The sequence below is a fragment of the Dermacentor andersoni genome, chromosome 3, assembly GCF_023375885.2.
Source record: "Dermacentor andersoni chromosome 3, qqDerAnde1_hic_scaffold, whole genome shotgun sequence".
NCBI classification, from domain to species: domain Eukaryota; kingdom Metazoa; phylum Arthropoda; class Arachnida; order Ixodida; family Ixodidae; genus Dermacentor; species Dermacentor andersoni.
Window position 1 is genome coordinate 229507190 of NC_092816.1, and position 27189 is coordinate 229534378.

A 27189-nucleotide genomic window follows, 5' to 3' on the forward strand; every position below is an offset into this window, starting at 1 on the left:
GGTGTAGGCCTTGGCGCTGTGTTGGCACAGCGTCAACCTGGCCACATAGAATATGTCGTCACATACGTGAGTTGCACGTTAACCAAGGCGGAGACTAATTACAGCGTAACAGAAAAGGATTGTTTGGCCGTTGTGCAGGCTCTTGGCAAGTTTCGCCCCTATTTATACGGCCGATCTTTTGATGTAGTGATGGATCACCGCGCACTATGTTGGCTGTCGATGCTAAAAGACCCATCAGGCCGCCTTGCCTGCTAGGCATTGCGAATTCAAGGTATGACATTGACGTGGTTTATTGTTCCGGGCAAAAGCACTCCGACGCGGATGCATTATCCCGATCACCGCTTCCCCCGAAGGCCAGTCATGACTCCTCCTGTGAGTGCACGTTGTCCTCTCTGGACTTTGACACTATCGCTGCTGCACAGTGTAGTGATCCCTGGACTGCATCTCTGTTCGATCTTCTCTCGCATACGTCAAAAGTTCCAGCATCACGAACGCTTTGGCGCCAAGTTCCTCATTTTGCGATTCGAGACCAGCTACTGTATAGACGCAACTATGCCCCAGAGGGATGCCACCTGGTTACTCATCATTCTGAGAATCTTGCCATCAGAGCTCTGCTCCTCATACCACATCGACCCTCAGTGTGGCCATGCGGGAGTCTTCGAGACATACGAAAGACTTCGACACCGCTATTACTGGCGAGGAATGTACAATTTCGTTCGAAACTTCATCCGCTCTTATCATGAGTACCAACGCTGCAAAGTGCCACCGCACAACTCCGTTGGTGGACTCCAGCCTTTACAATGCCTATCCCGACCCTTTGATCGCAGGGGCATAGGTCTCTACGGGCCACTTCCGTTGACTCCTACCGGCAACAGGTAGATAATCATTGGGGTAGACCACTTAACACGTTATGCGGAGACTGTTGCTCTGCCAAATGCTACAGCGCAGGAGGTCGCCAATTTCATACGACGCCGTTTTCTCCTTTGCCATGGAGGTCCACGATAACTTTTAAGCCACAGAGGCCGCACCTTCTTATGTGAAGTCATCGAACAACTGCCTGCTGAATGCTCTATTGCTCATCATAAATGCACTGCTTATCACCCACAGACTAACGGTACCACGGAATGCTTTAATCGAACTCTTGGTGACATGCTCGCCACGTATGTCTCACCTGATCACTCTAATTGGGACCTAGTTCTTCCGTTTCGCTTCAAAACTCCTTTCGAAGTACGACGGGCCATACCGCGTTCTTGAGAGAACATCACTCGTTAATTACCTAGTTGAGCCGCTAACGCCGCCGTCCGACGTGCGACGTCGTAACTGTGACGTCATTCACGTTCAGCATCCCAAGCCATATCATCATTCTACAGTCATTCCAGAAAACTAAGTCGCCAGGATGGCTCCTTTATTTTCGCGGGGCCATTGTAAGGAAGGTAACAAACGTGAGCGCAGAGTCAGCAGCATCGGCAGCATCAACTGCGCAGCAGAGGCTCGAGCTAGGGGACTGTGCTCGGTGCATCCTAGAACCGACTGCCACTACGAACTCAATAAATCTCCTTCATAGTATATTTGTTCTGACATGGAAATTGTCTGGTCACCTAATTGCAGCACTGGATTAATTCTTGTGCCACAGTGCATGCTGTGTTTATGTGCGGGATGTTAAGTCTGTCGTACATAGCCTGGAGAAAATGCTGACAAGTTGGGTTGGTTGTTCCTTTGGTGACACTCAGCACAGCAACGCTAACATGTGGACACCGGTGTGGCAGGAGAGATTACAGAAGAAAGGCTGCCTGGGCAGTCAGCAACCCCTAATGTGGGGCTCATCTTTCTTCAAATTAGTGCGTTTTATTTTTCAAAGCAGCATGCTAATTCTTAAGGCATCATGTGACTATCTGCGATGTCTCAGTGTCCTCTAAGGCGAGAGTACACAGTCCAACCCAGCCAAGAAATCAAGATCCTGCTAGGGCTGGAAAAGTTTGTGGACACTGCACCACTTCAAGCAGTTGATTTCGAAGTTTTTTTTTATTTCATCACTCATCATCAGTACAGGAGGAGGTCCCGGAGTTACACTGTCAAGGGGACCTCCTATTAGCAATTTAACGATATAGTAATTAATACATTATGGCAACACAGCAGTGATAGACATCAGATTCCATGAAGTGGTAAGATTCCATGAACATGGTAATGGATGTTTTATAACCTATTCAAAACTGATCGGCTCGATTTATTGTCTTGGGTAAACTTTGAGTATGACTTTATGAAATCTTCCCTTGGCCTTCCAGACCTGGTAACGTGAGGAAAAATTTCTTGTCTTTCTATTTTTCAATTTTACAACTAATCCATTCGGGTTAATTCATTTCAGAATCACCTTATTTGTCATCACTTATGAACCGTTCCATCAAAGTGGGCCTTCTTTTTTTGTCGTAGTAATCTTATGTACATTCTTGCCAAAGACTATGAAAGATTGGAATCACCTTCCCCTCTCCGTTGCTGCCGCATCAGATATCAAGTCATTCAAGATTGCCATCACGAACCTCTTTTCTAATTTAGATGCACCTTAGTTTTTTGTTTTCTACCAGTACAATGATTATGTAACCCACACCCTCTGAACTCTTAAGGTATTCTAATAAATAAATAAATTGATTAATTAATAACAGTTACAGTTAACAGGGTGTCTACCAACTGGGAAAACCGGGAATTCTCAGGGATTTTTAATAGTGTGGAAATACTCAGGGAAAATTAGCTGTAATTTTATTGAAAGAGAATGAAAGTCGCGGTAATGCTGGCTCGAGTAACAAAGAGGAATCGTAACGAATCCACTTTGACGCCGTGTCGTCGACTGGAGAAGGTGCCAGTGTACAGTCAACGACTGACTTTCCGGACGCCCTATAATTCTGACAGCTTCGCAGCACCACCACGTACTCCATAGAGTCAGTGTCTGAAATTTTGGACGCAAGAACCCTTCGCCGTCCGAGTTTCCGGACTTCTTGCCGTGACCGCAGGTCCGAAATGGCATTAATCAGATCCACCACCGCCGCCATTTTGACTACCTCGCCGCCTCGAACGGCATTCTCGCACACAGATCTGCTTGCCGCCATATCCACCACCGCGGCAGCGCTAGGTCCAGCTGCTTCGACGTTCGCTATTAAGCTTCGGGGCCGTGTTTTTCATTGAAAGAATTCGCCACTGTCAGCAATGCGACTCCACCTTTGTGGTCCTTGCTATTAGCTTCGAAAGCTCGGAAAGCACGACGCGTTGCATAAGGCAGGTTCCTGAAAGTTATCTTCGCCTTAGTACAGTAGTGTTACGTAGTGAAGCATACGCAAAAGTATTGCTGTGAAGCATAACAAGCGTCGGAAGGGGCAATTGTCACGGGACGCAGTATGTATTCCTTAATTATACACGCGCACACTCGCCATCTTCTGTCACAGTACGAGCACCGATATGCCTAATAAGTGTACTGGCACGGATTCAGAGCTTTTTCGTATGTGCTTGTGGCGATTTGAGTTCAAAAGGGGCACACTTAGCACACCAGGTCTGGCCATATTGAGCTGACATGCAATTATTTCGTCGAACTTCCCGATTTTTCTTATATTTTTGCTGCCCCTAGGGAATACTAAAAATCGTACGTACTCTGTACAACTGACCAAGAGGATGGTTCAAAGGGTTCGCAAAGCGAACGTGCGTCGGAAGGAGGACGAGAACAGAAAGGACTGACGCATTGAGGAATGAACGAGAAAGGAAGCGTCGTGCCGCCGCTTCTTTGAAGAAGCTTGAGATTTTTAAAAATGTATCGGCTAACGCCGAGGTGCAGGTGTCGGTCACTTAAACTAAAATAAACTTTCAAGTAACGAAATGCAACACTGAGGCGTTGTGCACAGGCTGAGAGTATATCTGGAGTGTTGAAGGTACCTAACAGCTGTTGAGAGAGAATATCACTTGTAACAAAGTTTGGACATCATACCAATGCGCTTGTAATCAATTTATAGAAATAGCTCATATTCGAAAATATTTGCTTCTGTACGCATCTGCTTTTTATTCATATTTGACAACGGTCGACTCGAATCACAATTGGTTTTACCATTTTTTTCAAAGGTACTTTATTTGCTGAGCATTTCACTAGCCACTAGCCCTTTCTCTTTTCTTATTGAATAAAATAAACGCTTCTCCTTATTATAAAAACTTGATTAAGTCACTTATTTTTTAACATGCTTGCTAGAGAGTGACAGCGTCGGGCGACATGGTGTCAGCCCGCCTTGATGTAAAACAAAGTTCTGTGTCACTCAGGGAATATTGCAAAGCCAGTCAGGGAAAACCTAGGAAACTCAGGGAATTTGCAAATTCCAACTTGGTAGACACCCTGAGTGAAGTATCACAGCTGAGTAAAATATGAATGAAGCTGCTGCCTATTTAAGCCATATGTGTCCGTATATATTGATTTAAAGGAAGCGCAAGCTCATCCAAGTGTCCTAATTTCGTGTTTACAAGAATTTGACGTTATTCTAAAGATGCCAGATTTCTTGTAATTTCTCGTAAGTTCTCGTAATTGACATCGTTAACTTCGCATAGGACTTCATAAGACCCTTTGTAGCAAGAGAGAAGCTTCTGTGAGAGGCCGACCCAATGACATGGTGACAAAAGGAGCACACAAGCACCTGGGGCGAACTTAACATTGCGATGGCACCGGTCATAACGCTGCTTTTGTATATGCTGCGAAGCTAATAAATGAGATCGGACGACTTGATGCACCATGTGAGCACGATCGATGACTTCACGAGCATACTCAGTTATAACAAGGGGCACAGGGAAACTGCGAACGACGTGAACATTTTTCGGATCTGGTTGTACAGATGCATCAACGTGGTTTCCCAACAGGGTAATCTGACAGCACCTGAATTGACATTTCGTGGAGTTCATTTGGAGGCCGGCTTTTCGGAAGTCTGCAAGTATGGCAGCGAGTCGGGTAAGGTGGCTGCCGAATGTGGGAGAAAAAACAATAATGTTGTTAAGATAACAAAGACAGGTGGTCCATTTGTAGCCTCACAGAAGAGCGTCCATCATACGTTCAAATGTTCCAGGAGCATTGCATAGGCCAAAGGGCATGGCTTTTAACTGATATAAATCATCAGGCGTGATGAAAGCCGTCTTTGCACAGTCCATTTCATCAACGGAAATCTGTTAATAACTGTATCGAAGATCAATGGATGAGAAGCATTTAGCTCCGTACAAGCAATCCAAGGCGTCATCGATGTGTGCTAGTGGGTAGACGTCTTTTCACATGATCACATTTAAGTGGCGAAAATTGACACAATGCCAGGTACCTTTTTTCTTTTTTTTTTTTCACAAGGATGACAAGCGAAGCCCAAGGGCTGGCTAATGGTTTGATGACCCCTTTGCAGAGCATTTTGTCTACTTCTGATTGGGCTACTCTATGTTCAGCATGCAATACACGATAGGGACGCCAACGAATAGGATTCGTGTCTCCAGTGTTTGTACAGTGGTGAACAACAGATGTTTGACCTAAAGGCCTATCTCTGAAACCAAAGATGTCACTACACGATTCAAGCAGGAGACGTATGTTTGTGGCCTGTGCAGAGGTGAGGCCAGGTGCAATCATTTTCGTGAAGTCACCCATTAAGGAACCAGAGCTGTGAGCTGCAATTGGCACTAATAAACCACTCTCAGCATTCAGACTCTCAATGTCAAATTCAGAAGTACTAGAAATGCTGGCCAAGAACATGCCGGCCGGAAGCACTTGAGCGCACAGGCTGAAATTCAGGAGCGGTAGAACAACATCATTATTAGTAACCGTGACCAGCATATGCGGAACAGCAACATTCCGGTTCAAAAGCACTTCAATGATGGGGCGAAGCACATATTCACCATCGGGAACCTGTGGCTGTGCGGTCAAAGTGACGTAAGTGACTGCCTCAGGTGACAGATGCACATCATGAAGCGAGCACAAGTGCAGTGGGGCGATGCTTGGCACATCGTTAAGTTGAGGCCGTTCCAACTGAAGAACGCTGGTTGCGCAGTCGATGAGAGCAAAATGATTTGATAAAAAGTCCAAGTATAACGTCCTGAGGGTGGTTGTCGACCACAGCAAATGGAACAGAAGTAGGGCAGCAAGCAATACTTAAACACGCAGCACCACCTCCAAGGGCTGCATTTCTTATTTCTCCGAAAGGGTGCAGCCAGAAGCCACAGGGGACGAAAGGCGATGTGGCTGCAGCTAATGGGAAGATGGGCGATGTGTTTGCGGTGAACGAGACTGGCGTCCGCACGGCCATAGTGAGCGACTGTACCACATGTTCCTGCAGAGTTGTCAGTGCTGTTAGACTTGGCGGTGGCCGAAACATTGCGGGTGTTTCCATCAAAACTGCTCAGGTTGTTGGCGTGCGAGGTGTTGAGGGTCACGAGTTGTGACAGTATCGGGCGGCATGACCAATGCAGCGACAGGTGAAACATATCAGCTGGCCGTCCACAGTTCTCCATTCAATCTGGTTGCGATTACGTGGAGAGAAGCATCAAGGCGGAGCGAAAATAGTAGAAGGTCGTTCGTTGGCTCTGGGTTTGACAACAGCACAGACAGAATGTAGACCAATGTTTTCAAGTTCCGGGTGAATGGTTGCAGGACGCGTTGGCTTTTGGCCTGCTCGAATTGTCGGCACTCTTTGATGATAGCATCAACTGTAGAGCAGCTTTTGCACATGAGCAGATTACAGGTGTCATCAGCAATTCCCTTTAGCAGATGACCGACCTTCTCAGCTTCTGTCATGTTGTGATCGGCTTTACTACAAAATGCCAGCACGTCCTGGATGTACGAGACATAGGACTCCGTGGGGGATCAGGAACGGGAGGCCAGTTCCTGCATTGCAGCAATTTACGGCTGGCTGATTTGCCAAACAACTCTGTTAACTTCTCTTTGCATTGGTCCCAGCTGGTTAGCTCTTCGTGGTTTTCATGCCACACCTTTGCCGTGCTTCTTAGATAGAACAACAGGTTAGCTAGCATAAACATAGGGTCTGATCTGTTGATTCCACTCACGCCTTTGTACATAGCCACCCACTCTTCAACGTCGTCGCCATCAGTCCCGCAGAAAGTTCCAGGATCCTTGGGTTTCACTACCACAACCAAAGGGGACAGCGATGTAGCTGCCCACTTGGAGGCAGCAACGACGTTGATCCTGCATGCTCACCGTCATTCATGGTGGGGACGGCGATGCGACGTCCACTGCGAAGCTCCATTTTCAGCCGTGGTACCCCGCACCTACCACCAATATGTTACAGGGATGTTGGGAGCATAGACAGACTGTATTTACAATATATATACAAGCACAGCCAATGTAGGTAAGATGCCTGACCAGCAACAACGTGCAGCAGCCAGCGTCTCGCTATCTTCTTCTTCCTTTCTCTTCTTTTATCCTTCTGTAACAGTATTCTAGCTGTTTTCTTTTAAGAGTCACTAAACAATTGCAATGTGCCATTTTCGCAGCAACCAATGACAGGTTTGTTCAAATCACCGTTGCCATTGTGGACTAGACAATACCAGATCAAGCAACTAAGCTGTACCATTTTTTTTATATTGCTAGTTGGTTTAAACCACAGCCATCATGGCTCCATTTTCAAACCCTGGGCTTTTGAAATACCTGGCAAAAAGTAAGCTTGAGCGATGGGCCTTTAACACAATGAGTAGTTTTGGCTGAAATGGGACACTAACCATCACTCCAGAAAGTGACTAACATCATTACAGTGGTGAAATCAAAGTTGAAAAGTGACCCTTATGAGCTTGGAGCATGTGTCCAACTCAGCGGCTTCTTAGCTGCGAGAAATTGGAGCTGAGAAAAGGAGATTTCACAATTTTTCAATGTATGTGTACAAATAAGGCTTGTTTCCTCCTCCTTGAATTTTGACCTTTGGCATCCTTAAAATCCTTGATTTGTCCTTGAATTTTGAATTGTAAATGTCCTGTATGAACCCAGCCTGTAATAAATAGAAGATGTAAGTATGTTCAACTCTATTAATATTGAACTTTGGTAAAGCATACTTTGTTGTGGATTGTGAATCCATATTTCCAACGAGCAAATGATTTTTTCTGCAAAACAAAAAGCCTGCTTTTTTTACCTTTAGTTGTATGCTATACAAAAGCGCGATAAAATAAATTTGAATTAAATGAAGCACAATAATAGTTGCAACTAGGAGCACAGCACAGCAATGGATACAATCCCGATTATTAAGGAAAGCTCTTACTAAAATAATTAATGTAAGTATATGAGTTTAATGTAGATAAAAAATGAACCCCAAAGTTTTGTGGCCATCTACTATATCAATTTTGTGGCTCCCATGAAATATGGTACGTGTTAATGTTAGCATTTTATTCCTGGCATGAAAAATTATGACCTTCGTCTTTATTCGAGTAATTTTAAATTAATTTATCTTAGACTGCGCTTATAAGTTAGCAAGAGTTTTGTTACCTTCTGACACTAAGCTAATATAGCCAGACATTAAGACAGTGCTGTCATGAGCATGTATTATAAGTTCACATCATATTGTCATATCAGTATATTCAGATACTGCAGCCCATATTGGGGCTATTGCAGAAGTGGGAAAGTAAGAATACACATAAAAATTTGAATCACAAAAAGCAGTAGAAAACATTAATGTATGAGACATACATGAAAGCAAGCTAGAGGAGCATTCAGTGGTGTTCAAGAATTCCTTTACGTAGAGGCAAACATTGGGTAGTGCCAGGAATTTTGCAGCAATGTTCAGTACCCCTAAGGGAAAATTGTATTTATATCATCATACCTTACTGGTGAAGCAGCGCACTGACACGGACACAGTGAAGACACACAAGAAAAGACGACACTCGCAGCGGGTGTCGTCTTTTCTTGTGTGTCTTCATTGTGTCTGTGTCAGTGCGCTGCTTTACCAGTAAGGTATGATGATTAGTCACCAACTAACCCAACTTTCCACATTACTGTATTTAGATGTATTAGTGTGAGCATAGAAGACAGCTGAAAGTGCAGGTGTTACAAAAGCTATCTCTTTGTTCACTTTCATTTCCCTTTGCCTCTTTTATGCCAACACTTCAGTTAAGCAAGGCTTTACTTTCTCTGGCTTCATTGTTTGTTAATATTTAATGGTTGTGACTTACAAAAGACCAGGCCTCTTGGATCCCCTCCTCTTTCTCGCTAGTGATCGCTGCATACTTTGTAGTTGTGGTGTCACAAGTGTGAAATGTGCGTCTGTTGAGTTTTTTTTTGCTGCATTTCCAGTGTTTGTCGACGATGGCGACGGGTTGCACGTGACAGAGTGCTTCGACGAATGATTGACGTGTCGGCCCATCCACTCTCGGCACTGCAGGCATGGCACCTTATTCGAGCTCATGCAGATGCAAACCTTGTGGAGCTACGAATATCAGGCAGCGCTCACATGTTCTTCTCCAACCGTAGGGCACAGCACACATTCACACCAAAGTTCTTCAAGCACCTGGCACAGCGTTGCCCATCACTGAAGGCAAGTGGTTAATGCTTCTGACATTTCACAGCTTTTGCTGTAAACATTTTAGTGTAAATCGTTTTTCAGCATGTAAAGCCGAAATGCAGTGCTTCAGCTATCTTTGTTAATTTGGAATGTAAGCGTGAGTGCTTATTGCTTTATGTTACATTGCAATTTTGTTGTTTAATACTTCTGCCACATAACCATCGCAATCATACACCATTGAAATCCTTGTGGAAACTTGCAGTAAGGAGTTAATGTGGCTAGCAGAGCTCTGTAGTGAGTGCAAGGGGTCATATCGCAGAAGTATGGCAGTCTATTGAAGTGTACAGTGCTCACGGAATGAAAAGCGACAGGGAGCATTTAGTAGAACCCTGCATATCTATAAAGTACTTGAGAGTGCTATGTCATGTCACTAGGAATCTGGTCACCAAATGTAATGCAGACTCCAATCTAAGTGTACATTCCAAAATTACGTCGATGTGACACAAACTTCAGCCAGTGGAAACGAAAATATGTGTGCACATTAGTTGGCCCTAAATTGATGTGTTTCAATCCGTGAACACTGTACATCTTTACACTTAAGAAGGGAGGACAAAAGGCAGTAACATCTTCCCACCTGGGATGACAGTTACACACAAGCTGTGGCCGCAAAACTGAAATTATAATCTAGTAGATTTGAGCGAAACATATAGAAATACACAAGTAATAAGAGAAAACTGCAAACATGCATACAAATATGAAAATTTATACACAACACGAACAGAAAAAAACAAAAACACTACAGACCCTTTTCATGGCGATTCCATAGGCGCCGCCATGTTTGATCACATGGTGACACGTCCATTCCTTGCCTCAGCTGCCTCCATGTTTGCAGTGAATGCGAATGACACCAGTGCAGCACAGAAAAGCTCTGTTTTGGCAGATGTCATAGACAGTGACTGGGTGGATGACACGAAGCTTTGGCCACTGCTTCAGAGGACGTGTAAGCACTTGCGGAGCTCATTACACCTTGTCCGAACAAGCGCAAGCACCGTAAACAGATGCTTGCAATAAAAGTGGGGCTAATAATTTCTCCAAGCTTTCCAAACTTTACACTTATGAAGTAAATCAGTATCAGTGTGTTTTGCTCTTCATTCTTTATTTGCTAAATCTTTGAACCAGCCGCTTGTCATGATTCTCATGCAATCAATTCGTGCTTAAGAAAAGCCTACAAGATCACCCTACAAATTCCGCAATGCGCCCCAACCGAAAAACTCATGTCTCTAGGGATTCATAACACATTCGAGGAACTGGCAGAAGCTCAACTGATAATTCAAAGAAACAGACTCGCACAAACGACCACGGGTAGGAAACTCTTTGGCAGACTCGGGTATCACGAGCTCCTAGAAAAACACAACCAAACTAAACCCATCCCCACAATAATCAGAAACTGCATCAAAGTGGTGCCAATACCCTGAAATATGGACCCAACTCTACATGCAGGCAGCAGAGAAGCCAGAGCTGCATACACTGAAAAAACGCACGGCGACAAACCAAACTCCCGCTTCGTGGACGCGGCAAGATACCCAGGCAGGCAGAAAAGAACGGTAGCTGCTGTCACTGACTACATGGGCAAAGAAATCATTAGCGCCTCCACTCACAACATCACTATCGTTGAAGCAGAAGAAATCGTAATAGCCCTTGCTATCGAAGCGACGGAACCAAACCAACAACAAATAACCATCCTATCAGACTCTCAAGCGGCATGCAGAAGCTACCTCAGGGGACTAGTATGCACCGCAGCCTATAAGATTATATAATATATAAAACCCCCAGCCAGATTTCACCTTTTATGGGTACCCAGTCATGAGGGAATCAGGGGAAATGAAGAGACTGACAGAGTAGCTCGTGCGCATGCTACACACCACGGGGGCTCACAGGACGCCTCTGACGACCCGATCTCGATTGACCAGAACTACTCTGCAATTTTAAACTATCACAGAGGAAATAGAATGAAGCTACCACCCCCAGATAAGAATCTTAGTAAGGAAGAATAGGTTATATGGAGAAAGCTGCAAACCTATACATATAACAACCTGCACATTCTCCATAAAATTCATCCCGAAAGATATACGGGCACATGCCCATGGTGCGGAGCCACGCCAACCTTAGACCGCATCTCATGGGCATGCACGGCATATACACAAAAGACAAACACAGAAATTACGGAGCATACACAATGGGAGGCGGTACTGTCCAGTTCACAGGAAGAGGTCCAAAGGGCCATCATCCGACAAGCAAGACGGTGCACGGAAGCCAGTGGGGCCCTTGTCTAGGGGCTCCACCCATTGAGCGTTTTATTCTTCAATAAAGTTATTCTTCTTCTTCTTCCTCGGCACGGTCACTATCATATCGTTTATTTTCTGCCTAATCACTCGTGGATGTGCTCAGCTGCAATTGATTTGTTCTTGCAAGGTCTCGAACATTGATGTTCTATACTTTATAATAGCTAGTGGCAAAGCCACATTATTGCATATCACGCTCGCTTACTCAGTGGAATGTCACAATAATGTTCAGCTTCAAACATTCATGTGCTGTCACTGTAGCTGCCGTCACCCATGCTTCCCCACATTGGTTCAAGTGTGTGCCGATTTACTTATTCCTGATACGTCGTCAATCGAATAAGCGCATGTTTGCGTGTGAGTTGGTGTAGATATGTGTAGATAAGGTGCAAGAAATTCACTTTGCCAGGAAGCAGCACTACTCCTTTTGTCACTGTGTAACGATTGGTATTCACTCTTGTTGACTTTCTAGGGTTGAAGTCCTTTCTTTGGAGGTTAGCGATGCAGTTCTGGCAAAAGAGCAAAGTTTTTTATTCTCGAGGAAAGCTGTGCATCGCGAAGGACCAGCCACGCAGGCAGTCCTTATGTAGCAGAGGTACGTGGACCTGGTCACACAGATCCATTCTATTCCTTAATGTGCCAGTCGCTATTTTTGCAGCCAACTATTGCGCGTGTCTTCCCTCTACCGGTCCACATTTTGCAGCATGAAGGGAACACAGTCTGTTAACGAACACCCAGGTGCATTTCATCGCACAATATTAGAACAGACAGGGTAATAGTTTCGTATTCATATGCTTTCACTGAGGCAATGTGCAGTGCACTGCTGAAAGCGCTGTCTCATTACTCTACAGCGAACTGCAGTGGGAAAAAGGTCAACACATAGTATGCACCATTGTATAGAACAAAGACCACACTACACACGAGAGTGTACTCAATAATGATGGTTTTCCAGGTAATTTGAGAGAAATTACACGAGAAGTAATGGACTTACCGTCGACGTTATTTTTTCAGATTTATGGTTTACAATTCTTTCTTTCATAGCTTTATTGTTGTTTAAGAATGTTGCGATCTAGTAATCCTGTGTTTGTAAGCCTTAATTTGTCCTGGCCTTACTACTCCTGTAAATAAAATGTTGAAATGTGTGCAGTAGTAATTGCTGGAGGTTTTGTGACATGAGTAGAAAGGCAAGAGAGAGAGCAAGGACAGGAAAGGCAGGGAGGGAGGTCCACCAGACGAGCACCCGGTTTGCTACTCTACACTGGTGGTGGGGGAAAGGGGAATAGAAGAATAAAGGGAGAGAGTAAGCACTGAGTGTGGGAGGATGCACAAGGACACTATAAACGGTCTCCTAAGCCAGTGCACTTCAAGTATTGTACTAGTGCGGGAATCGCTTTTCGTGCCAGTGACAGGTGTGGCCACGGTCGAACTATCTCCACGGTCATTATCCGAGGCAAAGTCATTATTAAGTAACTGATGTGCCTCAGCAGCTAGCCTTAGGATATTAGGAACAACAAAAAAATACAAGTTTAACAAAGAAAAAAACATTGTAAATGGCAGTTTTGAAGTTGAAGTTGGTAATGGCAGTGACGGAGGTAGGGAAGCGGTTCATTCAATCTTGGTTTTGGGGATAGAATAGTCATTACATAGGTTCTTTCCTGTCATATGTAAGAGGCATGGGGCACAAGAAGAAAAGAAGAGAACGCTGTGCACCAATAGGTCCGAATGGCATGGGCCCTCGAGGCGCGTGACCCGAGCCGTGATCGGGAGAGAAGCAGCGCTGAGCTGGCATTATCGACGTGGCTCTGGGCCAAGAAGGTTGGAGCGTCAGTATCATACTGGCGACGGGAGCCATGGAGGTTCGGCCAAGTTCGTGACGCTGGCGATCCACGGTGTGGCTGTCGACCTCAGTGACGCTTGAGCGAGGCTCTTTGGACCTGCTGCAGCCTCTCACGGTGGCGCTGGGCACTCCAGGAATCGGATCCCCCTTCAGAGGCAGACCGCACGGACGATAGTCCCCGGGGCGTCTTGTCGGCACGCGAAGTAGCGGCAGAAAACAGCATTAGGCCTACCCAGGGAGGCTGGAGTGCCACGTCAGGGACAGAGTTCGGGACACTGACATCCAAGACGACGGACGAGTTGGCTGGCCGATAGCAAGGCAGCAAAGCTTGCGGAGTCGGCAGGAGCACTGACTGTGACCAAGAGCTGACACGCATCGGACTTGGGGAAACGTGCGACGACAGAACTTTGTAAGAGCGTTCCTTTTTGTTAGCGCACAGCTATAGGCCAGGGTTGCCGGACTTTCGCGTGGACCGTGCTAAGGACTGACGTGGCCGGCAATTAGGACATAGTCACCATTAACCCTTTGAGGGTCAAATTATTTTGAAAAAAACTTTCCCAGGTGGTCAAATTATGGTATTGCAGATCTCGAATGTGCAAAATGTATAAAGTCGGGAATAAATACTAAAAAAAAAAAATTAGGAACAGTATTTTAGTGTTGGCACCACTCAGAACTGTAAAATGTTCAGTAGTATTTCAGAGTGTGGTACTCCTTGAAACACGGGTCTATGCACAGCACCTTATCGCAGTCTGCACACCTAAAACGCGTGTCTGTTCTCCTCTTGGAGTGACGAGTTGTGTTGGCACACACATGACCTCTTCTCTACATGCAGCTGCCTTGGGCAGATGTCTGAGGCACCCTCTCGCGTAAGTGCGTTGCTGCAGAGAGCGAGAATACCTCGTGAATGGCGGTGATAAACAAGCTAAGAGCAGCGCCAATCAAGATAGAAATCAACTTCCGCTGCCCTTGCAAGAGAGCGCCGACAAAGAGAAAAATCATGTTTCGCGCGCCTTCGTTGCGATCACGCGGCGGAACCGAAACCGCGAAAGTGCGTTGCCACTCAGAATATCTCGCGAGCAGCAGTGATAAGCTAAGAGCAGCGCCAATTAAGATAAAAATCAAACTTCACCGCCCCTGCAAGAGAGTGCCGGCAAAGAGAAAAATAACGTTTCGCTCGCCTCCATTGCGATGACGCGGCAAAACCGAAACTGCGAAATAGGTGTTGCCGCAGTCTCTGCGACGCGCTGAAACTAGAAATCAGTTCTTTTTATCTCTGCAAGAAGGCAGCACAAATTTCAAACGCTTCTTATAAGTCCTAAGAGGTGGCAGCACCTACCAGAGAGCACGCATCATCATTATGGCGTCAAATTTCAAACGGAGGGTCCAAACCGTGCCCATACGGCAAAGACCTTGCGGGACAGAAAACCACCACCGTACATATACCGCAAAAACCTTCAAAGGGTTAAGTAGGCGACAAAGGTGCCGATTGCTCTTTATGGCGTTGCATTTCTTAGGAGTATTGCGTGGAGTTAACTTAGTTTTGAGTGTGTTTTATTTTGGGTTTGTCCCAAGTAAAATCTGTTTGCTGTGCTCACCTGCGTCTCCCGACTCCATCTCTCCCAATATCCGCACGGCCGTGAGATCAGTGACATTTCCACAAGATAGGACACCAAGCCTAAATCTGTGATTGCCTACATGATGGAATGTACATCGGTAAAAAGAAAATAGCTTTTTAATGCTTCATTTTGATGGTACATTTACTGAAAAAGGCAGAGGCAAAAATATTTACGACATAAAGATAGATCAAGTAAGTTTAGCATGTTTTTTTATTGAGGAGACAGGACTGTGACAGGAATAATTTTGTAGTATAATACTCCAGTCACACGGGCACTTTCAAAGTCCTTTGAACCGAAGATCCTTTGCTTCAAGGAGGAATGCGCACTGTCACACAGGCACAGCAAAGGAGCCCTACTGGAAGGGAGCTTTGAGTCATAGGAGTGCGTGTTCGTCCTTTGAAACCTCAAGGGAATACTCTCGAGCCTAGGGGGTGTCTGACAGCAGAAAAAATAATCTCTAAAAATATGGAAGTTCAATTTTTACCTCTTCAGAACAAGCTTATAAGTACTGAATACTGTTACTAAAGTACGAAACACTTTCGGGACAGCCGCAATCTCCATCATGAAAGCGCCAGTACAGCAATGCCGGCATGGCCTGTCAGCAGCAACATCGACACCACACGGGTGCCATGTACGAGAGAGAGAGAGAGAGAAGGGAAGACAAAAAGGCAGGGAGGTTAACCAGAGTCCAGTTTGCTACCCTACACGTGGGGAGGGGAATGGGGAGTGAAAGAGGGAGAGAGAGAACTTAGGTGTAGGATGTCTATAGTCGTGCACTCAAGTCTGTTGCCCTCAGGTAGCGAAAAAGCGCTCGAACTGCTTTCTGGGCCAATGAACTGTGAGGCCAGGCTCCCAAGATCTTCGCTTCCGTAAATGGCCTGTCATCCAGTCTAGTGCCATGTGCGATTTGGTTCTTTGGTTAGTGGCTACTAGGCATCCCAGTCTCCTCGGCTTTTTTCTGCGCGTCTTCTTCCCTTGTCACTTTTGTTTTGTAGTTCTTTACTTTACCGCGTTTATGCGTACCTACCGCTGCCTAGCCACAACGAAAGAAACAGAGCAGCTTATGCAAAGGCAGCAACGAATAACGCCAGCATGCGGTGTACGAAATGGTAAACATGGTGGCCATCATTACAATAAATACATCTGTTTGTGGTAAAGTAATGCCTTTACTATGTGTGCATTTTGTTTTGATGTTTCTATGTATTAGGAAAAATAAATGTTGCTTTAAAAAATTTGACAAATTTATGATATGACGCATTTGGGCCATATTTTTTTATTACTTTCGAGGCGATGGCAGTGCTAAGGATACGTTGCGGTTTCTGTTACAAGCTTCAACGCAGACTACCTGGAGACCGTGTAGCACCGACATATATCCCTCGAACTAATGTGCCTTTGAAAGCTCAGTGCTCCTTATCTTCAAAGGACCTTTGGCATGCTCATGTGACTGGTGTATAAACCAGGTAGCGCGATACTGAACAGATTTGAGAGCAATGATGACAATTGATTCACTATGGTCCCAGATGGTGGATGCATATTCCAATTTAGGATGGGCTAGAGTTTTGAACAAAGTTAATTTTAAACCCTGAAATGTTTTGGATGAGCGCGGCTCATCAACGCGATCCTGGTTAACCTTGCTTTGGGTGAGTTCAGCTCGTTAATGGCAATAATCCTGTATTCAAAGTGATTTGCCCGAAGTCAGCATGTCCACTTGGTTTTTCTTCTACTACATAAATGGCTGCAGTGCCAGCATTTGAAACCCCCAATTATTTCTCTCTTTTTTGTTTTACTACATAGATGTCAACACTTTTTCAACACCTTGAATGCCGCATTGGTTCATTCTTCGTGTTCTGCAACACAGATAGCAGTCATTTCGTCAGTGCTGAAGGGGTGTGTTTATTGTGGTCCATGTTTCCTTACATAGGTGGCAGCACTTTGTCAGTGCTCAAAGACCGCATTTCTGGAATCGCGTAATTTTTGCGCCTTGTGACAAATTAGGAACAATCTGGTAATCTGGTACGTGCCCTGTGGCAAAGCTCTCTGTGCTATTACGTGCTTCATGAAGTTGCACACAATTTGTGACCTGCCTTAGAAGCACAAGAATGCATGAAAAACTTGCTTTGGTGAAGAACTTTGCTTCTCAGAATAGTTATTTTAGAAATAGCATAAAAGAAAGCATTTTTCCTTGTTTCTAAATTTACCATTTGTGGCAATGACAAGTACATATATGTTGCATAGTGAAGAGGTAAAATAAGGTTTTCAACTTAAAACATGAAGGAAGGTAGTTGAAAAAACTTTAGAAGGGTTTTCAATGGAGTGAAGTTTGAAAATAAGCCATATAAGGAATAAGCAAAATAAGGTCACTTTTGGTCAAAATATAAACACAAGTGGTCAAAGACAAAGGTACTTTGGAAAAGTTATGGCATGGGTAGCCAGGAGTGCAGTTAGCGTTGCAAGCTACGTAGTCCATGTGCATGCTCCATGACAGGTAATTAGTAATATTAATGCCAAGATATTTGTAAGCGTTAACAGAGTTTACGGGATCTCCATTTTAAGTAATATGTATTGTTTGTTGGGTGAAGACACCGAGTTATTCTCATGTTTGTACATTTGCTAAAGTGAAATTGCACAAGCCGTTTGTCACACCATAAGGATAAGTGGTCAAGATGGCTTTGAGTATTCATTGAAGCTGCAGGGTTTGTTATATTATGGTAAATTATTCAATCATTGCCAAAAAGTTTAGATGAAAATGCAGAACTGTTGGGAAGGTCATTAATATAAACAAGAAACGGCAAAGGCCCAGTACGGACCCTTTTTGTATGCTGGATGGAACAATAGAGGAAGCAGAAGAATAAGTGTTAGCTGCTACATATTGAGTTCAGTTAAACAGAAAGTCTTTAACCCAGCCAGATATGTTAGCATCAATACTAAGTTGACTAAGCTTGAAAACAAGTAATTCGTGCAATACATAGTCCAATGCCTTTGAAAAAAAAAAATAAACAATGGATTCGATATTGAAACCAAGGTCTGTGGCCATAAATAGGCCATTAGTTAATGTGAATTGTTGGGTCTCACGTGAAAACATTTTCCTAAATCCATGCTGGCAATTATTAAAGAATGAATTGTTCATCAAAACTTTGATTAAGTACGAATATATATGTTCTAAGATTTTGCAAGGAATATTTGTTAATGATATAGGATGACAGTTATAGGGCAAATGCGCATTACCTGATTTGTCGACAAGGACTGCCATCCCCACATTCCAATCACTGGGTAGTTAGAACACTGTAAAGGTTGCTCAACAAGTTTTGAAAGAATTATAGACGAACACACTTCAGTTATATTTAATATCGTTGAGTTGAGTGACTCAGAACCAGTGGACAAAGAGATCTTTAGATTCTCGATGAGCTTGGCAACATCAACCAAATCTGTAATAATGGGATCTAGGGGGTTTCAGTCAAGTAGCCAGGGGCGCAATGCAGGAGCAGCTGTACTGAAAAAGGAAACAAATGCATTACTCAAAACTATGCAATATTGGCTAGGCAGAAGCATAGTGTTATTACTATAGGTCAGTTGACTGAGTCGTGTCGCATAACTGCGGATTATGCTTCAAAATTTATGAGAGCTAGCTTGAAATATAGATGGTAATGTGTATTTAAGAAACAAATCCTTTGCACACTGAATGATACAGGTATCTTCACTGTCAGCTTGATTATATGCTTCCCAATGATCTTAGTTTGCATGTATTCTTAGTTTGCATTGCACGACGAAACACCCTTTTTGTTTTATTGGATTGGCATTTTTAAGAGTTGAACCATGGTGACAGAGGGATAAAGATGATTTTCTTTTGTCGTACACATCATTCAGCCAGAGATATTATTCTTTCCTTACAGCAACAGTTTATGTCTATGAAGTGTATGTCAAAGCTGTTCTATAACGTCCTATAAATAGTTCTTACTCGATGATTATTGATCTTTTATCAACTTTGTCTTAGTCATGCATTACTTTGAATTCTGGTAGAGGTGAGCCACATTTTAAGTAAAGTGAACCAATGAATGATCTCTTAACCCTGGTAGGTAAGTTAAGGGAGGGACTAGCACCAGAATAGTGGTAAATATTAAGTCAGAAATACTGGAAGATGTTGCCGTTGCCGAGTTGAGTAATGTTAAAGTCAGCACAAAGGTTAAAGAACTTTGCACACTTGGAGGAAGCATTTTTGGCAGTAACAGAGTCATTGCTCACCAATATATGTAGTAGGATAGTTGAATTTGTGTAGAATAAACAGAGGCAAAGGGGGAACCAAACCTAATGACAATACTGTTATGGACATCATAAAGCAAGTTGCAAAAAGAAGTTGAGGTAGCTGTGGGGCCATGATACAGTGCACAAAAAATAATTTTACAATTGGCAAAAGGTTTGCTTATAGTACAAACAAGTTCTGTAGACAATGCAAACAGAAGAGCCTGACTAAAGAAATAAATAACAATGTAGGTATGATTTTACAAGAGCATAATAAATTTTCTTCTTTAACCATAATGGCAACGAATTTTTCATTTTGTAGATCATATAAATTTGACTATAGGCTTTCAGACATACATGATTAGTATGATCATCCATGTTAACTTCATAGAAAAAGCTCCTGAATATCGCATGGAATACACCTATGAGAGCACTGTTGCAAAAAATCATAATGGATTCACTTTCTACGATTTTGTTCTTGTTATGAATAGTAGAAAATTTGTCTTGTGTACATTAATTTCTAGTTTATATGCTGTCAGCCATTTTGACACTTCAGTCAGCCTTGCGTTAGCCTGTCCTGCTACAGAGTGTGAATTTGACCCAGAAAAGGAAAATATTAGTGTTGTCTGCATACATCACCATTGAGGGAGTGTATGGATGGTTGACTTTGTCGTTGATGTGCAGGAAAAATAATAGTTGTCCCAAAATTGAACCCTGCGTAACGCCAGTGCATATATCCACATAGCTAGATGAAACGCCATTTACACTAGTACATTGTGTTCTCAATGTTAAGTAGCTCTTGATCAGGTCTAATGGAGTACCTCTTATTTCATGGGATGGTAATTTAACAAAAATAATTTTACCATTGACAGAATCAACAGCCTTTTTGAGATCAAAGAACAATCCTTGGGCCAGAAGTTCGTTTTCTATGATAACTAGTATATCTTTCACATGAATTTTTGTCGTTTCAGTTGATTTTTCCTTTTGAAAACCATATTGTTGGGTTGATACTGTGTTAGGAGCTTCTCAAGTAAAGCACCTAAATGCATTTTTATAACATTTGTAGCAACCTTGGAGAAAACAGTCAAAACAGAAATGGGACCATAGTCTTCGAAAAAATTGTCATCATTTCCTTTGTGCACAACAGATAGTTGTGCTATCTTCAGCTTGTCAGGAAAAATTCCTATTTTGAGCATTTGGTTCCAAATTTGGGAAGCGCCGGCACCACAATGTCGCAAGCATATTAACATGTGTACTTGTTTGTCTTTGTCGTGTGACAGCTTTTCACTGTCTAACAAATGTTATCTCTCCGTGTGGGACGCGTCCGCACATATTGGAGGTTTCTCGAATGTTATCGGTGGTTCTTTTTGCTGTCTGTTGTCAATGAACCATTTGTAATCTGGTTTCATGTATGTGCAACGCAAATGGTGTAGAACTTTCTGGAAGACGTGCGGGCACCAGCGATTACCCTGGAACCTTCCATGACTGATGTATAAAAGCTCATGCGCTTGATCCGCAGGTCAGATTTTTGCCGATCACCAACTGTGTTCGCCACTGTCACCATTCTTTGAGTGTAGCCGGTTTTTGAGGGCACAAGTTCACCCAACAAAACGCTAGTTTCTTCATTCCCAGTTTTGCTGCTTTCTTCATCACTACTACATGACATCTGGTGGAGGTGCTAGTGCGTTCATGTACCGAACACCCTTCTCCTTGGAAGATGCCACGAGGACTTGGTTCGAGAACCGGGAGTTCATCTTACAACATGGGCTTATTCCACAGTAACTTCCTGAGGACCTTCACAAGCGTTGTCCAAAAAGAAAGGGCCAAAGTTCTGCTGCAAACCCGAGGGCAAACTACCCAGTGAGACCATCGCCATCTCCATGGATGGGATGACCTACCTTTTCCGGCACGCCAACCCAGAAATGTCCGAGGAGAAAAAAGTCTGCTTCCTCATGCGAGGCGTAAAGCAAGAACTTTTCACCGGACTGATCTGCAGCCCACTGAAGACACTAGATGACTTCTTGACAGAGGCAACAACGATTGAGAAAATTCTGGAAATGCGCACTAGGCAATATAACTGCTAAATGCTCACGCTGCAGTGCGCCATCCAAGCACTGGGCTCAAGTGACCTCCAACAGACCATCAGGGCCATTGTGTGCGAAGAACTGTGCAAAATCTTACTTTCATCACAACCTAAGGTGTCCTCGGTCACTGACATGGTCAAGGGCAAACATCAACGGTCACTGGGCGTTTCTGAAGTGCAGCTCGAATAGCCACCTGCCGTGCCTGAAGCGATGACCTACACCTCCGTCACCCACTGTCAAGGCCCCTTCTTCGCCCACGCCAGAGCCCTGTAACACCGCCATTCCGTCACCCGCCGCCGCCAGCATGCCCACCCTTCGGCCAGCATAGCTATGCAATGAAGACGGACATTTGGCAAGCCCCCGACCACTGCCCGCTCTGCTATCATTGCGGAGAAGCCGGCCTTGTGTAGTGCCAATGCCCGTACCACGACTTGGGACTGAGAGGGTTCCTTGTCAACACGCTGCGTCAACAGCTTGGAGAGCACTCTGTTGACATCACCAACTACCACGCCGCCACTCAGTGGAGTTCTCGACGACCGTCCCGTTCGTTCTCACCAGGCTGCTACCTTTCACCACAACGCCAACCACACTGGCCCAGCCCAGGGGCGTTCTGCGAGCCCATATCCGAAAAACTAAAAGCAGCAACCGATATAGGTGCGGTTGCTGTTGCGGTTGCTGAAAATCTTGTCTCAATGACATGTCGATGAGACGCCGCCATCCCGACGAAGTCTGGGAGCAACGTTAACGAAAGATGACCTGACGATGCCCCGTACCAGCCACAAGTCAATGCTACGCAGCCATGATCCGACACCAAGGACTAACTGCAATGCAAGGCTAAGAACCACCAACCTCGACGTGCTTCTCGACAGCCACGCAGTCTAGAAGCCACCTTTATTGTGCTCCAACAATGTTCATGAGATGTAATTCTCAGCATGGACTGCCTGAACCAACACAGCGCAGTCATCATCCTGAAGTTGAAGTTGATAACACAGTTGGAAGATCAAGTGATGCCGCCAAAGAGCTATTGTAGTCGCCATGCCTTGAGTGTGCTCAAAGATCAAGTGAGCATCCCGCCTCGCTCCAGCATTGTTATTTCTGTCGGCACCGAAACACCTGCAGACATAGAAAGCATCATCGAGAAGCAACGTAGAAGCAACATCTATTGCTCAACCGTGAAATTTGTGTCACGAGAGGGATTGCTTGGCTGCACGGAGGGAAAGCGCAAGTGATGCTGACAAACTTCAGCCAGGAGTTCAAGCACATTAACAAGGGCACGACGATCACGTTCATTGAGGAAATTGTGGAAACCATCAGTGCATTTGTCCTCTCGGATTCTGCCGCATCAACCCCGACGACCATAGTTCCCGAACCTGACTTCGACATAAATTCAATTCTCCCCATGATTAAGCAGCAACAGCTCAGAAGTCTTCTCCGATGATACTAAGACTGCTTTTTGATGTCAACGAGGATTCGACAAACACCAGTCGCAAAGCATCGCATAATAACCGAAGAGTGTGCTCGACCACTCCGTCAGAGCCCTCATCGAGTTTCGACACGAGAATGTGACGCTATTAGGCGACAAGTCGACGAAGTGCTGCACGACGACATCATCCAGCCTTCGAAAAGCCCGTGGACATCTCGTGTAGTCTCAGTGAAAAAAAAAAGATGGAACCCTACGTTTCTGCGTCGACTGAACAAGATCACAAAGAAGGATGTATACCCCTTCCCATGGATAGATGATGCATTGGATCGACTCTGCAACGCTAAATACTTCTCGTCAATGGACCTAAAGTCTGGTTACTGGCAAATAGAAGTTGACGAGAGAAATCGCAAAAAGACCACCTTCATCACGCCAGATGGCCTCTACGAGTTCAAGGTCATGCCATTCGGACTGTCCTCGGCGCATGCAACGTTGCAGTGCGTCATGGACACGGTGTTAGTGGGATTGAAGTGGCATACCTGCCTTGTTTACTTAGGTGATGTCGTCGTCTTCGCTGGAAATTTCAATGATCACCTTAGGCGGCTTGTGACAGTACTAGAGGCTATCAAGTCATCAGGGCTCACTCTGAAGCTGGAAAAGTGCTGCTTCGCTTACGATGAGCTTTCGTTCCTCGGCCACGTCATCAGCAGATCTGGAGTCAACCCCGACCTGCAGAAGACAGCTGCCATTGCAAAGAAATGACAGCTGTCTTCTGTATAAGACGGAAGGCTTATAACTGAAATAGATTATGAGAAGTTCAGAGATAAAATCATGGAGGGTGACTTTGAGCAAATGTACAGTCACAATGTCCAGATAGAGCTTTTCAACTTATTAAACTTAATTAGCAATTTGATAACTGAATGTAGCACTACATATATTTCAAGTTCTTACAATCAGCCTTTCTGTCCATGGATGACGACACAAATTTTAAAAATTCTTAAAATGAAAGTATACTGGTATAACAAATGGAGGCATAATAGGAGTAATGCTTACTATGTAGGTCAGTACAGGACATTTCGCAACAAAGCGGTGTCCACGATGAGGGTCCGAAAGAGATATTTTAATTCGCAACGTATCAGTCAAGCTGCTCATGACTCGAAACAACTGTGGCCAATAGTAAATGAGGTTGCGGGTACAAACACTAAAAACTGTGTACATCCTCCCTCTGTCGATGCAGACCCTGTTGAAGACTTTAACATGTATTTTACTACTGTAGGTCCAGCACTAGCTCCTCAACTACCACAACTAAATAGTGAAGCTCTTCCCGCTCCAAATCCAGTGGTAAATTCATTTATACTAGGTGAAATAAAACTCAATGACATCGTTTCAGACATATTAAATACACCCAACAATAAAGCGTCAGGGCCCGACAGCAGTTCTGTAAGGTTGCTTAAGGAAAATATTGTTACGTGTGGAAAGACAGACGAAAGATGCTATTTACACGCTATGTACACTGGAGCCAGGCAGCCAGGCTGACACTCGCTCGTGCCAAGGGCACCGACCAACTTCTTCGTCGTTCACGGGGCGGCTCGTCTCTTGAGCATCGCTCAATCATATCATAATATGGACATTATTGTAAAGAGTTTTAAGGTCACCGGGATTTCCAATGCCATAGACAGCACTGAGGACGATTGGATACATGAACGTGCGGATGACCCGAGCAGCGGTGACGAGCTGAGCCCGAGCAGTGATACTGACGAAGACATCTAGCAAGGATGTCCGCAGCTAGATGCCAGATATCGCATTGTCAGGTATACATGGCACGATTAAACAGGTTGTTCCATACGTGGATCGAAAATTGAACAAAGATACCACACTTCCGTAGAAGGGCCGCACCCCATCAAAATTGCAGAAAAAAAGTGCGGCCCTTACACGAGTGTATACGGTATATTTCGCACCAGAAGCTTGCTTCGGACCAAAGCCAAAGGAAAGTGAGCGTTTTATTTTTCATGAACATATATATGTGCTGCAAACAGGTTTGTGTCAAAACATAAAAGCAAAATAAACAGACCATGAAGCAACCAACGTGTAGAGAAAAGGCAAAGCCAATGTGTTCAAGAAAGTAAATATACCACTTCTAAATGAGCCAAATTGGCATTCAGGGTGTCTGCACAAAAATAAAAATAAAGAACAAATTGAACAAAAAATCATCAGATTTCAGCGTGCCCTTATTATTTATGAACCAGCCTAGAGGACATATTCGAATACGTCTCCTTTTGCAGCTACGCAGTCCTGTGTCCGTTTTATCACATCTTCAGTGGCTTTCTTAATGACCGACGCCAGAATTCTATGGTACACATCCGTTATCCTTGCCCTGAGCTCATCTGACGTCTAAATCATGTAAACACGATCTTTCACATAACCAGAAAAAAAAAAAAATTGATTGGAGAGAGGTGAAGTGACCTAGTCGCCCAATTTACTGGCCTGTGGCTTCCAATCTATTGCGCATCAAAAGTCATATCCAGCTAGTTTCATGCTGGACTGCTGCTGTGTGCAGGTACCATATCTTGCTGATACCACAGAAATGGAAGACTTGACAGCGGGACTTCACTGAGAAACTCGTCCACCACTCATTCTAGGATTTCGTTCACATAACGCTGTCCAGTTTTCAGTGTGTGATCAAAGAAGATGGGACTGATGATAGCACCGGCGTAAATTCCAAACCACACATTGAGCGACCATTGGTACTGGTGCCGACTGTGCTTTACTCAGATTAGAGTCCCTCCAATAGTGTGCATTATGAAAATTTACCTAGGCGTTCTTGCGAAAATTGGCTTCATCTGTGCACATGATGTTGCTCAAAAAGTTCAGTGACCCATCGCCCTTTGTGATTACCCAATTCGAGAAATCTAAACAATTCTACAGGTTCCTATCTTCTAAGCATTGGTGCTGGTTAAGGTAGTACGGTTGAAAGGCCGTCATTTAGAATCCTCCAAACTGATGACTTGGAAATTGGTATCTGGGTGGCCACGTCCCGCATGCTAGCATGAGGGTTTGAGGCCATGCATGCTAGAAAATCCGTGCATAGGTTAGGACTCGAAGATAAAGTCCTCCGCCGTTGTTTCTTGAAGCTGCCGGTTTGTCTCAGGTTTTCATAATTTCTGATAGTCGATGTGTTTGGTCTACAGCCACACTTCCGTTGCTGATATTATAAAGGAGGTTTATTGGGGTTCGTAGCGACCGCCGGTTCTACGATGCACCGAGCACAGTCCCCGAGCTCGAGCCTCTGCTGCGCGCTTGATGCTGCTGACTGCGCGCACGTTCGTCATCTTGCTTGCAATGGCCCCGCGGAAATAAAGGAGCCATCCTGGTGACTTAGTTTTCTGGAAGGACGGTAGAATTGTGATACCGCTTGAGACGCTGAACGTGAACGACATCGCGGTTACGATGTCGCATGTCAGACGGCGGCGTTAGCGGCTCAGCCAGGTAATTAACGGGTGATGTTCTCTCGAGAACGCGGTATGGACCGTCGTACTTTGGAAGGAGTTTTGAAGCGAGCCCAGGCGTGCGGTGTGGCACTAACAACCAGATGAGAGCGCCCGGGAGAAGGGTGGGAGTCGAGTTCTGGGCATCGTGAACGGCTTTTTGGCGATTCTGGTCGTCCGAGGTGAATCGGTGGGCAAGCTGGCGACATTCCTCTGCTTGTCTGGCGGCTTCCGAGATCGGCAGGCATTCGGATGAGTCTGGCCGGTAGGGCAGAATGGTGTCGATGGTGTGCGAAGGATGACGGCCGTAAAGAAGGTAAAAGGGTGAGAATCCTGTAGGGGCCTGAGTCGCGGTGTTGTAGGCATAGGTGACAAATGGAAGAACTAGGTCCCAATTAGAGTGATCAGGTAAGACATACATGGCAAGCTTGTCACCAAGAGTTCGATTAAAGCGTTCCGTGGTATTGTTAGTCTGTGGGTGATAAGCAGTGCATTTACAATTAACAATAGCGCATTCAGCAAGCAGTTGTTAGATGACTTCAGATAAGAAGGCGCAGCCTCTATCGCTTAAAAGTTCACGTGGACCTCCATGACGAAGGAGAAAATGGCGAAGTAGGAAATTGGCGACCTCCTGCGCTGTAGCATTTGGTAGAGCAGCAGTCTCCGAATAACGGGTTAAGTGGTCTA

The 27189-nt window shown here is 44.7% G+C and overlaps 1 protein-coding gene across 1 annotated transcript in view; it reads left to right on the forward strand.

The window, feature by feature from the left end:
• LOC126536569 (F-box/LRR-repeat protein 12-like) overlaps positions 1 to 27189 on the forward strand; it is a 39325-nt gene that overhangs the window by 6183 nt on the left and 5953 nt on the right. Inside the window, exon 2 of the mRNA XM_050183591.3 lies at positions 9278 to 9518. Within this exon, the coding sequence (XP_050039548.1) occupies positions 9278 to 9518 (241 nt within the window). The remainder of the gene's footprint in view (positions 1 to 9277; positions 9519 to 27189) is intronic.